This window comes from Sinocyclocheilus grahami, unplaced genomic scaffold (genome assembly GCF_001515645.1).
Source record: "Sinocyclocheilus grahami isolate Dianchi unplaced genomic scaffold, SAMN03320097.WGS_v1.1 scaffold133.1, whole genome shotgun sequence".
NCBI lineage: Eukaryota > Metazoa > Chordata > Actinopteri > Cypriniformes > Cyprinidae > Sinocyclocheilus > Sinocyclocheilus grahami.
In genome coordinates, this window is record NW_015505312.1 from 1,440,956 (window position 1) to 1,457,137 (window position 16,182).

Below are 16,182 nucleotides of genomic sequence, written 5' to 3' on the forward strand. Positions count from 1 at the left end.
TATATATATATATATATATATATATATTATTTTTTTTTCTCTAATATTAAAACAAAAAAACTTTGCTTTCTCTTTCCGTAATCCCTCTCTATCTAGCTTGCATGTGAACAATGTCTGAAACTTTTTATTACGACCACTTCCTGCGTTTATTTGCCTCTTTATGATTAATCTCTTGTTGTATTCCACAATTTTAAGTCACTTTGGATAAAAGTGCCTGCTAAATGAATAAATGTAAATGTAAAATAAATCAGCTTGAATGAAAGGCAGTATTCAACAAATGCTACCATGAAGTATACATATTTTACAATTTAACTATATTAATATATAACTGCATATGTAATCAAACATTATTACACAGAAAACATTATTACTTTTTTCTTGGTCAATTATTTATAACACTGGAAAAATCTGACTGTGCATAAATATATGATCAGACTCAGTTCAAATTTAATTCAATCATGACAACTCTCGGAAGATTTTAGCATGGTGATGGATATGACAATGTTAATGTATTTGGTGTTGGCGGAATAGATCTGCTACGCTGCTGCTGAATTGCTGCTGCTGTTAGTTATTGCTGTAGCTGTAGATTATTGCTGCTGCTGCAAGCAAGTACAGGATCTACTGCCAGTGCATATGGCGATACGGTGCCATGAGTATTTAAGACATACTGCTGCTGCACAAATAGCATATAAAATAACCCATAGCAGATCTATACAGGTGGAGCTGGGGAAGGCAGAGAGTTTCAGAGAAACTCTGAAAGCGCGCTGCAGGAATCTCTAGTGAATGCTAGCCAGCCATATAAATGCAAGGCAGTAAGCTCATTGGCAGCTGTGCCAAGTCGTTTAACTCTCTGAATATCATCGGTTACTTTAACAACCCATCGCCTGCGCCATCTAGAGTTTCATAACTGAACTATATATATACTTTTAATTTAAGACATTTAATGAACATAGCTACAAATACTGTGACAATGTCAACAAAAATATGAAATGATGAATGCTAATGATTTTATCTTTTAGCTTGGAGCACATGGTTATGCCTTTCTCATCACAAACAATGGATACATTCTGGCACATCCTGATTTAAGACCACTGGTGAGTCCATCTGAATCTTCTTACTCTCTCAATCACTCAAACATCTGCTCCTCTAGATAGACTTAATATAATATAATGAGCTGATATTGATTTGTCATCCCTCTTGCTGTTTTTTTTTCTCTATTTTGTAACAGTACAGTGATGGGAAGAAGTTGAAACCCAAGCCTAACTACAACAGTGTAGATCTGTCAGAGGCTGAGTGGGAGGACACTGAGGACAATGTGAGTTGTCCACATACAGTACATACACTTCCTGTAAGCATCCTCACTGTTTTAAGGCTCAGAAAAATCGTAATGATGTCCTGCCCTGTCTGTGCAGTTAAGAACAGCCATGGTGAAGGGCAAAACTGGCACTCTGACTTTAGATGTGAGAGCAGCTGTGGATAAAGGGGTGAGTGTGTTTGCATCAGCCATCTTTTATGTTAAAAATGTTAAATTACTTGAAACACTCCTTTTGGGTGAATCGTACAAGTCCTGACAAGAATGTGTCCATTCCCCCCATATTTTCATTACATATTGCATTACCGTAATCATAAATTGTTTTTATTTTCACACTTAAAATAATCTTATTCATGCAAAACTAGTTTGCTAAAATATAGTTTGTTTGTTTTTTCCTTCAGTAAAATGTGACCTGAACATGTTCTTGATAGGTTTTGTAAGATTCATCCTTTTAAGCCCAAAACACACATGGCTCCTAATTGGTGGTCCTGTATCGTACAGTGAGAGAGGTTCAAAGCCTACGATACAGCATGATGATCATCGCACAGTGTGTTTGCTGGTACGATCCATGTTACTGACCAACCAATAAAAATGCGACATGAAATCAACCCGACATGGCGCTAAAATACAAAACTGCTTAACTCAAGCTTGTATGCCTTCCTCTTTCGCCGCTTCCAACTACAAAAAAATACTACAACTCCTAAAGTGTGATTTATCATGCTCTTTTTGTTTAGCACCTGCGCATGCTGATGACGTTTTATTCTTTTATAGTAACGTGCATACAAGTCAATAGATGTCATCATCGTACAGTCTACAAACATGTTGTAGCCAAGTTTATTAGATCCATGTCGCACAGTGTGACATCTTGCTAAAATCCTGCAGTGTGTCTCAGGCTTTAATAACATGTGTAACATAAAGTGATACTGTAAATGTTATATTGAGTCATAACTAATAATCTGCCTTTGTGACCGAATTTTTTTATTTTATTCCCCAGAAAAGGCCTTTCTTCCTCAAAAATGATTATTTCTACACAACCATCAATGAAACTCCATTTAGGTTTGATATGCTCCTCACATTCTCAATATATTCCCTTCATACTTACTGCACATGTTGAAATAGCTTATTGAAAAACACATTTTATTGTACAGTATTTTACCCTTCTATTTAGATATTTTCAGTAACAATACCTTCATATGATGTCTTTAATGCATAATTATGATGTGCTTTCAGTTTTGGGATGGTGCTTACAAGAGGCCATGGGCAGTACATGTTCTTTGGGAATGTTTCTGTGGAGGAGGGTAAGTTCACTATATGATTTATAGCTCATGTGATATACAGTTGGTGAAAATGATGCAGTACACTTCAAAAGTCTGAGTACAATAAGATTTTTAAAAAAAGGAAATTAATACTTGTATTTAGCAAGGACACAGGTCAAAAGAGACAGTAAATATGTTTATAATGTTACCCAAAAATTATATTTCAAATAAATGCTGTTCTTTTAAAATTTCTATTCATTAAAGCATCCTGAAAAAAAATGTATCAATGTTTCCACAAAATATTATGCAGCACAATTGCTTTCAACATTGAAAATAATAATAATAATGTTTTTTGAGCAACAAATCAGCATATTAGAATGGTTTTTAAAGGATCATGTGACACTGAATACTAGAGTAATAAAAACAGGTCTTTTAAATTGTAATATTTCACATTTTGCATTCAACATTTGCATTTTTTAATCAAATAATGATGAGCATAAGAGACTTATATAAATTAATCTCATTTTACCAATAATAAATATGGAAATATTGATATTTATCACTCTTTGTTTAAATAATCATAGATTACTAATTTAATCATTTATTTTTATGATGGATTTTTTCTGTTTGCAACAAGGGTAAAACAATAAAATTGATAAACGATGAAGAAGTAGCCAAAATGAATGCTTTTACAGAGATTTAAGAAAAGTTTCCTTCATATACGTACCAAGAAGAAAAATGGTTTAATAAAAATCAGCCCCTGGGAAATAAAAGTGCCTGAAGTTGAAGGAACACCCATTTAAGAAATTGTCAACACACGCGCACAACAGATAATGAGCTGCCTCAAAGCTACTCACCATTTTCTCCTTTCTTTAGGTCTTCATGACCTTCAGCAGCCAGACCTCACTATAGCAGATGAATGGTAAGTACTGTCGAACAAAAATCAAACAGGCCAACACCTTCTTCAGAACACCGACAGGACAATAGGTCCCTAAAACCTTTCAAACTTAGCTCTATGTCTTGATAAGCTGAACTATGGTCTTTGGTTTACCCACTCAGGACGTATTGTGAGACAGATATTGACCCACACCACCGTAAGCTCACTCAGCTCCAGGCTGTGGTCCGATACCTGACTGGGAAAGAGCCGGACTTGGAGTGTGAGTTTTCCTCAACTGTATTTTACATTTTTCTGCAGTATTTTCTATGCAGATGACAAATACTTTAAACTCATCCCCTGATTTTAACATGTTTATTATACTGTGGCTAGTTTGGCTAATGTTTTCAACTAAGAGTGTACTTTCAACTCTGTTTACCACATTTTACCATGTTCAACAGCACACAGTTATACATAATAAGCGTATGCTATTCTTAAAGTAAAGGTTTTATTGTTGCATCAGGTGACGAGATACTTCTTCAGCAAGTTCTTTTTGATGCAGTGGTAACAGCACCACTGGAGGCCTACTGGACAGCGCTAACGCTAACCGCCCCCGGGTAAGAGGCTTTATTTAATCTCTGGATGTTGTGCATTAAGCAAAGCCTGACTTTTTTGTGTGTCCCTCTTTTATTTTGAAGAACATTTTGGAAAAAAAGGAGTCAGTGTTTATAGTCATTCTTTCTTTGCTTTTATCTCCGTATAGTGTAGATGAAGGCATGGAGTCGGCTTTCCTGGGAACCCGATCTGGGCTCATGCGTGTGATCAGATATGCAGGAAGTGAGAAACGTGTTGGAAAGTGAGTGAACTATTAAAAAAAACCAAACAACTTTACTCAGTAGCAATAAATACCATATTATATGAAAAATAATGATAATAATAAAAAGATCAGTTATAAGATATATATATATACATACATACAAAATGATCTAAATTGATTAGAAATATTTGTAATTATAATTTATTATCATTAATTTATTTATTTGTGCGTATATATAATGAATGTTAGCAATAGTCCCTGAACGTTGATCATTGGACCGGCTAAAATACATTTTTAGCGTGATTTGAGATAAAGAAAAAACATTTGATACCATTGCCCAATTTTATTTCTCATTTGAAATATGTTATTGAAACAATATTTTCTAAACAAACTGAGAGATTTTGGTCTTTCCCCAAATTTCCTGATACTTTGACCTCATAGGAGGTTCTTGACCCCTGTGGACAAAGAAAACCTCTTCACAGTGGACCACTTTCCCATTTGGTATCGCCTGGCAGCTGAAAACAAACCTGGTCAATTCTTCTTCTATGTCCCGCATGATGATATAAACAAAGGTGCCCAAAAAGTCATTGTTAAATGGATTTGTTGCAATGTCACAGTTCATCGGCTACAGTAATCTATGACCTCTGTCCAACAGGGAAGAACACTTTTGTGGCGGTAACATCTGTGACGGTTACTGAAGGAAAAAGAACAGCTATTGCTGGAGGTAAGATATCCGTCTGTCATTGTTTATATGCTCAAATCTGATTTTACATTCAACATATCATTTTGTGATCATTCAGCACGTTATTGATTATTCAAAATGGAGTAGGTTCCAAAAGATTGAGACCTATAATTTTTTTGGGCTGATATTAAATATTTATATATACATACATACAAAATGATCTAAATTGATTAGAAATATTTGTAATTATAATTTATTATCATTAATTTATTTATTTGTGCGTATATATAATGAATGTTAGCAATAGTCCCTGAACGTTGATCATTGGACCGGCTAAAATACATTTTTAGCGTGATTTGAGATAAAGAAAAAACATTTGATACCATTGCCCAATTTTATTTCTCATTTGAAATATGTTATTGAAACAATATTTTCTAAACAAACTGAGAGATTTTGGTCTTTCCCCAAATTTCCTGATACTTTGACCTCATAGGAGGTTCTTGACCCCTGTGGACAAAGAAAACCTCTTCACAGTGGACCACTTTCCCATTTGGTATCGCCTGGCAGCTGAAAACAAACCTGGTCAATTCTTCTTCTATGTCCCGCATGATGATATAAACAAAGGTGCCCAAAAAGTCATTGTTAAATGGATTTGTTGCAATGTCACAGTTCATCGGCTACAGTAATCTATGACCTCTGTCCAACAGGGAAGAACACTTTTGTGGCGGTAACATCTGTGACGGTTACTGAAGGAAAAAGAACAGCTATTGCTGGAGGTAAGATATCCGTCTGTCATTGTTTATATGCTCAAATCTGATTTTACATTCAACATATCATTTTGTGATCATTCAGCACGTTATTGATTATTCAAAATGGAGTAGGTTCCAAAAGATTGAGACCTATAATTTTTTTGGGCTGATATTAAATATTTGATTGTTTAAAAACTAATAATTGGTAAACACTGGTAAATATAATCTATAGCAAATCTGAAAATGAATATGCATTTTTCACACTGTGCAAAATAATGCCTGGTTGAATTTAAAATTATGGATTTTAGTTTTTAGTAGTGCTGTCAAACGATTAATCGCGATTAATCTCATACAAAATAAAAGTTTTTGTTTACATAATATATGTGTGTGTACTGTGTATATTTATTATGTATATATAAATACACACACAGTATCTATTTTGAAAATATTTACATGTATTTACATGGCTACTGTATATTTATATTCATATAATTTATATTGTAAATATATATATTTAATATATGAACATAACATGATTTTCTGAACTATATACATGCATGTGTGTGTATTTATATATACATAATAAATATAGACAGCACACATACATATATTATGTAAACAAAAACTTTTATTTTGGATGCGATTAATCGTTTGACAGCACTAGTTTTTAGCATATTATTTTTTTATTTATTGTGACCAAATACTACAGAATTTTAACAACATGAAAATAATAATAAACTTATTTACCATAATTATCAACCAGAATGTTAATACTGGTGCATCCCTAATGTAGACATACATTACTTGTATATTAAACATAGATACATATATTTAAAATATTATTCTGTTTCTCAATTTTATAAAAATATACTAATATGCTAAGTAACTACTGATTGATTACAACTATAAGAAATCAAACACAGAGGTGGTTTGTTAGGAGAATTCCTAGGAAAATATAAAAGTTTACATAAAATCATATTCAGTATTTTCTTTTTTACGTTCCTTAAAGGGGTCCTAATATGCTCTTTTACAAAGTCTTGATTTTGTTTTGGGGGTGTACTAGAACAGGCTCTCATACTTGGTTGTTTGAAAAACATTATTTTTCACATATTTTACATTATTTCATCACCTCTCTCTCCCCAGTCTGGCATGAACGGCTCGAATAGTTCCTGTGTCAAATGAAGGCCCGCCTTCTGAAATACGAAATGTGCTGTGATTGGTTAGCTGGGCCAGTGTGTGTTGTGATTGGCAGCACTCGGCGCCTGGTCAGGAAATGTCACACCCCTTACCATAGTCTCCTACCAGCTTCAGTGTAAATATTGCTTAAAATCAAATCAATTTGAGCGCGATTTAAACCTGAATGATTGTAACCACCCTAAGTTCGTCTGCCTTGGGAAAGCTAGTGTGTCTCCGACATAGTGATAACACTCGTTGCCTTCTCTAGTGCAGCTCAACCAGGTCTCATCCCATTCGTCAATCTTTGTGATATCACAAATCCCGGAAAATATGCATTGTAGTCCGAACGAGTCGTTCGTTGTAGTTTTTGTAAAGTGATTTCTGTTAAATAAAATATCTCCTTTTGAAGTGGACTTTGAGCTTTGTAACTTTGCAGATCTTTTTTATGCTCAAACAGCAACATTACAGAATAACTAAAGTTGAAAAAGTGAAAAAGCATAATAGGACCCCTTTAAATCTACTTAACAGCTATAGAGTAGTTGAATATATTTGTCTTTTTGAGCCAGTTTGTAGGAGCTGTAATTGCTCTCGCTCCCAAACAAATATTTATAAATCTATGTACATCAATGATAAACTATAGCTTCCGATAGGTTCCTCATGTGCTTTAAACACACACTTCTGGAGGAAATGTCATCCACACTACGCACTCTGTGGCTTCTGCTCCCTTTCCGATAGTCGGCATCAGATCCACCTTTTCATCCTGTTCTGGTTTCTTTGCCACCATCAGCGGCTGTTGCTGCTGGCTGTTTCTCTCTGTCAGCTGCTGCTGTTCGTGAGCCATCAGCATTGCGTAGATGCAGCCGTAGGTGGCCGTTACCACCATCATCACACACACCACGCCACACACCACCCCAGCTACCACTACCGTGGCAGTCGCTCGACGCACACTCACAAGCCGGTAGCGCTGGCGCATGCAATCTCCAGCCGACCCGGCTGGTACCTGGTGGCCCTCGGCTGCAGATGGGTCCCTGGTGTCCAGATAGAGGGGGTAACAGTGTCTGAACATCTCCATAGGAATACTGCGAAGATCCTTACCATGCAAATTAGCAGGAAAGGAGCAGTTGGCGGAATCTATGCTGCCACCTATGGAATGAAAAAAGAGAAAGACATATAACTTTTATGGAAATTTTAATGAAATTTAACCCTCTGGTGCTCCTTATATGGGAGTCACACATGTGGTCTTCACAGTCAAAAGTGACCGGACACCTAAAATTTAACTTTTTTCCCGCCCAGTAAAATCAATGTAACATATTTTTGTTTAATAATATTTTTTCTTTTGTATTTTGAGAGAATTTCATGGCACTCATTAATATTTATGCAATAGTTATGATCAATTTTTCCCACATTTTTTCAAATAGTTTCTATTATTTTTCAATTATGGCAGTATTTCATGTTACAATAGAGACAATGCCTTTAAAATCCAATTTTTTAAGCCAGATTAGTGCCATCTGATGGGAGTAAAATAAGAAAAACATCTGCAATTCCATGGTTTAGCCCATAGATTCCCATATAGCTCTATATAAAAGGCCTATAAATTCTCTAATTGTTTTTAGACATACTGTAAATACTTATTTTTATTAAGTTGTTGGTTTGGATATATATTTAGACATTTTCAAAGACAACTTTTTGTAAAGGTTTAGATTTTATTTGGTTTGAAATGTTGATTTAAAGTGTCAGTTTTTGAATTATTATTATTACTACAGTCAAACCTGAACACAGAGAAAGCATTTTGTTCCCTTTCAGTCGGTCCCGGAGACGTCACGTCCCGTCGCCACAGCTCCTGTACCACCGCTGAGCGACCGGGTCACCGGCTCGGCTCCTCAGCGAAAAACTGAATATGCGCTGCACCCGCTGCCTACTTATACTCACGCTGTGATCAGCAGCAGCTGGATGCAATAATCGCATGCCAATGTGCATTGGCTCGTTTAGTTTACACTCGAAGTAGATTGGTCCCTCTAAGCGAGATCCCAATTTCGTCGGTCCTCCGACGTGACGTCTCCGTTCCCTCCTTCAGGGAACGAGGGTTACATACGTAACCGAGACGTTACACAAAACATTAAAATTCTATAAAAATGTAACAAAAATTAATATTTTTTCATAGCTTAATCCTTATGGGTCTGATCTGATTTCAACCTCTTATTTCAATTTTCTGACTCGTTATGGCTATACCGTTATAGCCATACCAATTCATTTGAATGTGTATAATTGTGTATGTGTGTGTGTGTCTGTGAGTGTGTGTATGTGTGTGTGTGAGTGGATTTGTTGGTTTTGCACTCTTGATGTTTTAGAGTTTCACCCCATCATTGTTGTTTACTTTTTCTCTGCATTGTGGCAGATTTGTAGATTTTACGCACAAAAATGTGCAGTTTTTGTCAATTTCCCATTAATTTCCTATGGTCGGTCATTTTTGACCGAAGACCACAAGTGTGACTATTTTTTTTACAACCATTTAGCCTGTTCGAATCAAGCCCTCAATTTTTTTTGTGTGTTCACATTCCAAATGCCACCAGTCTGTGAGTGTGTGTATGTGTGTGTGTGAGTGGATTTGTTGGTTTTGCACTCTTGATGTTTTAGAGTTTCACCCCATCATTGTTGTTTACTTTTTCTCTGCATTGTGGCAGATTTGTAGATTTTACGCACAAAAATGTGCAGTTTTTGTCAATTTCCCATTAATTTCCTATGGTCGGTCATTTTTGACCGAAGACCACAAGTGTGACTATTTTTTTTACAACCATTTAGCCTGTTCGAATCAAGCCCTCAATTTTTTTTGTGTGTTCACATTCCAAATGCCACCAAGTCACCAAGTTTCGTACCATTCAGATGAAGCTGTGATTTTTAAAAATTCAAAACAAAATATTTTTCGGTCCAGAGCACCAGAGATTAAGATATTAAAATGTAAAATAAAAAAAGTGAAATGTATTGGTCTATGTTAAATATGTAGATAGAGTGTATTTAAATTTATATTTTAATATATAATATATATACAGTGTATATATATATATATATATATATATATATATATATATATATTACTGCTATGGAATGATAAAAGAGAAATACATAAAACTTTTATGGAAATTGAAATTTAATTTAAGATATTAAAATATAAATTAAAATTAAATAAACTTAAATATATTGGTCTATGCTAAATATGTATGTAAAGTATCTTTAAATGTAAAGATTAATATATATATATATATATATATATATATTAATATACATATAAATATAAATATATGAAAATTCTTACAAATGTTGATAAGCCGATAAGTAATTTAATGTTTTGGCCATTAACTGATAAATTCTCAGTAATAAATTCTATATTAATTTGTCTAAATAAATAAAAAATAAATCAGTGAAAAAATATAATAAAAAGAATAATATATATTATTCATTCATAATTTATTATTTTATGTTTAATTTGAATACATACACACATAATTACATATTATATTATATTATATTATATTATATTATATTATATTATATTATATTAGAATCATATTATGATTAATTTAATGGATTTAATGTTAGTCACTGAACATTGATGGTTGAACCATCTTTAAAAAACTGTAAAAAATAGTTTTAAATGCTACAAGTGAATTTAGACATCACAACATTATAATTAACACATCACAACATTATAACTGACACTATGAAATATGGGTATTCGTTTTGAGATTTGCTAAAGATTGCATTAATTGAATTTGAATTAAATCATCAACAAAACACTTCTTTCTGGTGATATATGGCAGTATTCTCTAATCATTCAGTCCTCTTAAACCCTGTCCCTTTATTACAATCGACTGCAACTCACATTCTGATCCGCCTCCTTTCAATCAATAACTGATGCATAGAACCACTTCTCTCTACATTTTTTTGATAACTAATTTCATTTTCATTTACATCACAATACATTTGACATGGTTCTGTCACTACTTTCTTTACATTGTGACTTTAAATCTCTCTAAATCGGCCGATACTGTAACTGATATGGTACAGATAAATATTGTGCATAACTAATTCCCAGCTGTGATAAATGACCTCTCTCACCTGTGTATACAATCCATTCCAGCCAATGCTTGAGGGGAATTAAATTGCAGTTACAATTCCATGGGTTTCCATCGAGCAGAAGTTGCTGTAGAGCGGTCGCTGGCTCAAGTGAATTCCGCTGCAGAGTTCTCAGCTTATTGCCCATAAGCGAGAGCCACACTAGATTCTGGAGCCCATCCATCAGGTGTGTGGGCATGGAGCTGAGACTGTTAAAGGAAAGATCTAGACGCTTAAGCTCAGTCAGGCCTTTGAACTGATCTGGATTCAGTTCCTTAAGAATGTTGTCTCTTAGAACCAGTTCTGTTAGGCTGCCGAGGTCAGAGAACAAGTTAACGGGGAGCCTCACAAGGAGGTTTTCAGAGAGATCCAGGACCCCCAGGTTGTTCAAGTGGGAGAAGCTTGAAGGGAAGACACTGGAGAGAAGGTTTCTGGAGAGGTTGAGATGAAGCAGGGTGCTGAGATTGGAAAAACACCCAAGGTTGATGCTGGAGAGAAGGTTTCTGGAGAGGTCTAGATGTAGCAAGCCACAAAAATGGGGAAAACTCCCAGGTTCCACAGTGGTGAAGTTGTTATTTGAGAGGTTGAGGTAGCTTGTGTCAAAGGGAAGCTGGTCCAGGATAGAGTCCAATGAAGCCAGTTGGTTAAGGTCACTGCAATCTGTGTGGTTTACATTGCAGGAACAGCCTGATGGACAACTTGTAGATGTTCCACAAGAGCTCAGAAGAGTCATCAAGAGACCTGAGGAAACTAGAGAAAATGGAGAGGGTTAGGAAATCATGAGAGTTGAGAAGGTTGAGGATGTTGTAATAGGTTGAGAATCTTACCTATAATGTTCATGCTGGACCGCATTGTCCACCAAACCCTGTTGTAACAGTTCCTGAGCAAACCTTTGGAGGAGCATCCACTGGTCTACACCAAATTAATGCCTTCCTTCTCCATCATGATGAATGCACCAGGAAATTTGTTGAATTCACTTGGAATTGCTGTAGTTGTTGCAAAACTGGTAACAAACAAGGCAAACACTGTTAAAAGAATGAGTAAAGAAGGATGGGTGCTATGATGCATGTTCTGCTGGTACAGATTTTATGTTTTATGCTTTATAATAAGCTGACTACAATTAAAATGTTCAATGAATGCCCTGTGAAGGCTGAACATATATTACATCATGAGGTCAGCACAACAGCACAGACCTGACATGAATTTGAGTCTTCAGAAGGCAAAGAAATAGTGAAAGAGAGTACTTTGTATAAAAGCTGCCCAGAGGCCCATTGCTTGTTGTGAGAGAAAAAAGCCAAGTGAAAAACTAGAGGCATTGTGAGGTTACTTACAAAGTATATTTTCAGCTGCTTCACACTATTCATATTTCTTTTTGAATATTTTATATTATTTATATATATATATAGTATATAATACAAACACACCAACATTACTCTTTCTCCTTTTTGCCCATCACATTGGTTGCATTAAACTATCAAGGATTAAACTGTCCACACTATTAGATAATAAATCAGAGCTGAGAACAACATCCGCTTTATCAGTGAAAAGAGGATCAAATTGTGCGTGCTGGAATGTGCACTTTTCATAATACATAAAATTGAATGAAATCTGTAAAAAAAAAAAATCCCAGATATTTCTATATCTGATTAAAGTGGAATGTTCTATAGACCTAGAATAGAAAGAAAACCCTAAAGAAAATTATTAAAAGCATAGATTTAAGAATTAAATGGTGTGAATTTATATTATACTAAAATTGTTGTAAAGAAGGCAATTCTTCTGTCTAACAAAGTCCTAAATATTGAATAGCACAAACAACGACCACTGTTTTTTTAACCTAATCAGTGAGAAATGATTATGACTGCACTAAAAGCAAATCAGACCTGAAACATACCTTCCAGCAGTCTTCGTAGGGGTCCTCATGATTAAAATGATTAAAATGAAAGAAACAAGAGGAACTGGCAGCTCACAGCTTGAAAATCCAGAGTGTGTATGAGTGTGGGTCACATCAGTAAGTAGGACTAACATTAGAACAGTCTGTGCCTGCCTGCACGGCCAGAGAGAGAGAGATGGATGGACTGAGGAGAGGGCAGAAGAGATAAAACACCAGCTGATACAGCTTAGAAACTGGTAGCCTCTTCAGTTTTTTCATGACTCTTTGTGGTAGCTTATGATGTTGAACATATAAGGATTAATCGTGTGATATACAGCGTCAACAGATGTTGTCAAGCAAAACATTAAAACAGGGTTCTTACGCTCATGGAAAACCTGGAAACTGAAAAATAATGGGGGAAAAAAATCATAAAATATGTAATATATTATAATATTATATTATATATTTATATATTAAATATATTATTATAAAATTATTTATGGAAGTTGTCATCAAAATATTATTTTGTTATGATTATGTGTTGAAATGACCAGCTCAAAAATATTTAATTTCACTAGAAATTGTCTATAAAAGGATTTTAAAGTCGCTGGAAACATTATTGTAAATATTTATGGACGTTTTTATCCAACATATATATTTTTTGTAATGCTCTGCACAAAAATATTTAATTGACTGGAAATAAGAATGCAACCTCTATAAAATGATCTTAAAAGTTTTCAGATTTTCCTTTTTCTTCCATTTGCAGCTATTGGAATGCAAGCATCCCTGGACTTGCTGGAGAGAGTGCTCCTGTCTATTGCCAAACAAGTGAGTTTTACCTCAAAAATATTCATATTACATATTTGATATAATATGTAATATGTGTACATTTTCTGTTGAATTTATGTAAATTTCCTTCAACCCAAAAACACTATGCAATGCTATGAGTAATTCAAAATGAAACATCTGTAAAAAAAATAAATACGGAAAATTCCTTCATATTAACACACCACACTGAGCTGTATTTTACCGACTTTTCTTGAGTGTGTGTAGTGTAAAGGGAGACTCTATGACAACAATCTAGCAAATATTAAGTGTTGTGGTCCTGAACTGACGAATGAGCAAATAGTGTTTGTCACTGGAGATTTCTAAGCGTACATGTACATGCTCACGTCTGCAGGCCTCCAAGCAATTTATCAAGATGCTTGCTCCTTACCAAACACTTTTTTATTCAGTGCGACTTGCCACATGACTTATGGTCCCTTCTGGGGTTTAAACCTAGGAATTTTCAAACACCACCCCTGTTTCACACAAGGACTCTTTTCTTGTAGTTTTTGTCATCTAGTGCAACGCACACAAACAACTCTCCAAAACATTTAATCTTTTCCTGCTCGTTTTCTTTTTCTTCTTCTTCCCTTATTTCCTCTGGTCAGCCAAACAACACAGATGTAAGTATTGCATTGTTATTTCTAAGGCATGTTCAACTAATATGGTACACTTTGGTGTCCCATTACTTTAAGTACACACAACCCCCCACAAATTTAGACATGCACCAAATTAGTTGCAATTTTTATTTACAACCACCATTTGTTAGCAAAAAACTATTTTTAGGCCCTAATTTGTACCCCATTCATAGTGTCATAATGTACAGTTAATTTCACAACTGTAGTGTTTTCTCAGTATAATGCATTTGATAAAATGTTCTTGTCCATTTACTAAAGCCATTGTGGTTGCCTTCTTCCTCTTTGCAGTGCAGTGATGTGGACGGTATATGTCCTCTCAGCTGTGAGAGCGTTGTGAGTGAAGCTAATTGACTCTTCTTTGTGTTATCTTTATGTAATCTGTGAATCGTTGTTCTGAATCAGTTTACACGAACTGATTCACTAGAATGAATTCTGATTCAGTTCAACAAGGGAGATTCTAATGTCAATTCTAATCCATCTCTGTTTTTCACAGGATGTGAACTGTTACCTTGTTGACAATAATGGCTTCACACTGGTCTCAAAGGAAAAAGGGGATGTGAGTATTTCAAACAGTTCATTGAACACACATTGACCTTTTGTGACAACATGCCCCAACAGCATTTATTCACAGAAGAGAAGCTGGAAGATGTTGACTTGTGTTAGGTGACGGCTCTAGCTGTGCTTGGGTGTTTCCAGTGCCCAGGGGGTTTGGTGTGAAGGGCAGGTGACAAGATGAGGACTCGATAATGTACCACAAGCTTGTCCTTGGAGCGAATAGATGGGGTCTCAAATGAGACAGTGATTGAGAGAATGAGAATGGACCTGGTGAAAGTGGATTAGTTGGGAAAGGTTGCCACATATTTTAAAATTTTATCTTTTGGGCTTTTATTTATAGGACAGTAAAGTGCATACAGAAAATCGAAATGGAGAATGACGTCCTTTATACAAATAAATATGATGCTTGCATACAATCGTTGACCAACAGAAGGCTGCTTGATTTAAAAGTAATTTCCGTGGGAACTGTGCTTCATACTGTACATTGATACACTATTGACAATACACAATCGACTAATCAATGTGACCTTACCTTTATACATTCTGAGTAGCGCACAACTTAGTTCAAGTTTACCAAAAAAATTTAAACTTCCTGAAAATGTGCTCACCCTCTGGGCATTCAATAATGAGATAAGTTTGTTTCTTCATTGGAACAGATTTGGAGAAATTTAGCATTACATCACCAATGGATTCTCTGCAGTGAATGGGTGCCGTCAGAATGAGATTCCAAACAGCTGATAAAAACATCACAATAATCCACAAGTAATCCACACGACTCCAGTCCATCATTTAACATCTTATAAAGTGAAGGCTCTATGTTTGTAATCTTTTGTGTTTGTAAATCCATTAAGTTTTTAACTTCAAGCAGTTGCTTCCAACTAAAGTACAAGTCCTCTATCCATAATATTGCTTTCTCCAGTGAAAAAGTCATCTTGTCTGAATCAGGAGAAGAATGTGGATAGATCAAGCACCATTTACAATCAAAAAACAGTACAAAACAGTTATAAACAAATATGTTGGTGGATTTTGATGTGAGAGGACATTTTCACTGGAGTAAGTGTTATTATGGATTATGGACTTTATTTTGTATTTTAGCCAGAAGTGACATTTTAATGTTAAAATGTTTTAAAGGGGTCTTATGATGTGATTTCAAGTTTTCCTTTCTCTTTGGAATGTTACAAGCTGTTTGTGAATAGATAAGATCCCTAAAGTTGCAAAGACTAAAGTCTCAAACACAAAGAGATATTCTTTATAAAAGTTAAGACTCGTCCACGCCCTCCTAAAATGGCTCGTTCTAACACGCCCCCACATGTCTGCA

General features: G+C 35.0%; 2 protein-coding genes across 2 annotated transcripts in view; one reads left to right on the forward strand and one right to left on the reverse strand.

Moving 5' to 3' along the window:
- The window catches only part of LOC107590835 (voltage-dependent calcium channel subunit alpha-2/delta-4-like), a 36,770-nt gene that overhangs the window by 16,290 nt on the left and 4,298 nt on the right, over window positions 1-16,182 (forward strand). The window contains exons 15-29 of the mRNA XM_016279751.1: window positions 1,020-1,094; window positions 1,229-1,315; window positions 1,413-1,484; window positions 2,307-2,368; window positions 2,543-2,610; window positions 3,445-3,490; window positions 3,628-3,725; window positions 3,966-4,059; window positions 4,206-4,298; window positions 4,701-4,889; window positions 5,611-5,717; window positions 13,613-13,674; window positions 14,280-14,294; window positions 14,598-14,642; window positions 14,803-14,865. Of these exons, the coding sequence (XP_016135237.1) occupies window positions 1,020-1,094; window positions 1,229-1,315; window positions 1,413-1,484; window positions 2,307-2,368; window positions 2,543-2,610; window positions 3,445-3,490; window positions 3,628-3,725; window positions 3,966-4,059; window positions 4,206-4,298; window positions 4,701-4,889; window positions 5,611-5,717; window positions 13,613-13,674; window positions 14,280-14,294; window positions 14,598-14,642; window positions 14,803-14,865 (1,176 nt within the window). The remainder of the gene's footprint in view (window positions 1-1,019; window positions 1,095-1,228; window positions 1,316-1,412; window positions 1,485-2,306; window positions 2,369-2,542; window positions 2,611-3,444; window positions 3,491-3,627; window positions 3,726-3,965; window positions 4,060-4,205; window positions 4,299-4,700; window positions 4,890-5,610; window positions 5,718-13,612; window positions 13,675-14,279; window positions 14,295-14,597; window positions 14,643-14,802; window positions 14,866-16,182) is intronic.
- LOC107590836 (leucine-rich repeat and transmembrane domain-containing protein 2-like) lies at window positions 7,365-13,254 on the reverse strand. Its single transcript, XM_016279752.1, has 4 exons — window positions 12,868-13,254; window positions 11,804-11,979; window positions 10,980-11,726; window positions 7,365-8,009 (listed from the first exon to the last, which is right to left on the reverse strand). The coding sequence occupies exons 2-4, from the start codon at window positions 11,826-11,828 to the stop codon at window positions 7,531-7,533; spliced, it is 1,251 nt and encodes a 416-aa protein (XP_016135238.1). The 5' UTR covers window positions 11,829-11,979; window positions 12,868-13,254; the 3' UTR covers window positions 7,365-7,530.

Coding starts and splice junctions, on each gene's coding strand:
- LOC107590836 (XM_016279752.1), bottom strand. CDS start 11,828: ATGCGGTCCAGCATGAACATTATAG. Junction 11,727..11,803: donor GTCCAGCATGAACATTATAG/GTAAGATTCTCA, acceptor CATTTTCTCTAG/TTTCCTCAGGTCTCTTGATG. Junction 8,010..10,979: donor GGAATGGATTGTATACACAG/GTGAGAGAGGTC, acceptor TTCATTCCATAG/GTGGCAGCATAGATTCCGCC.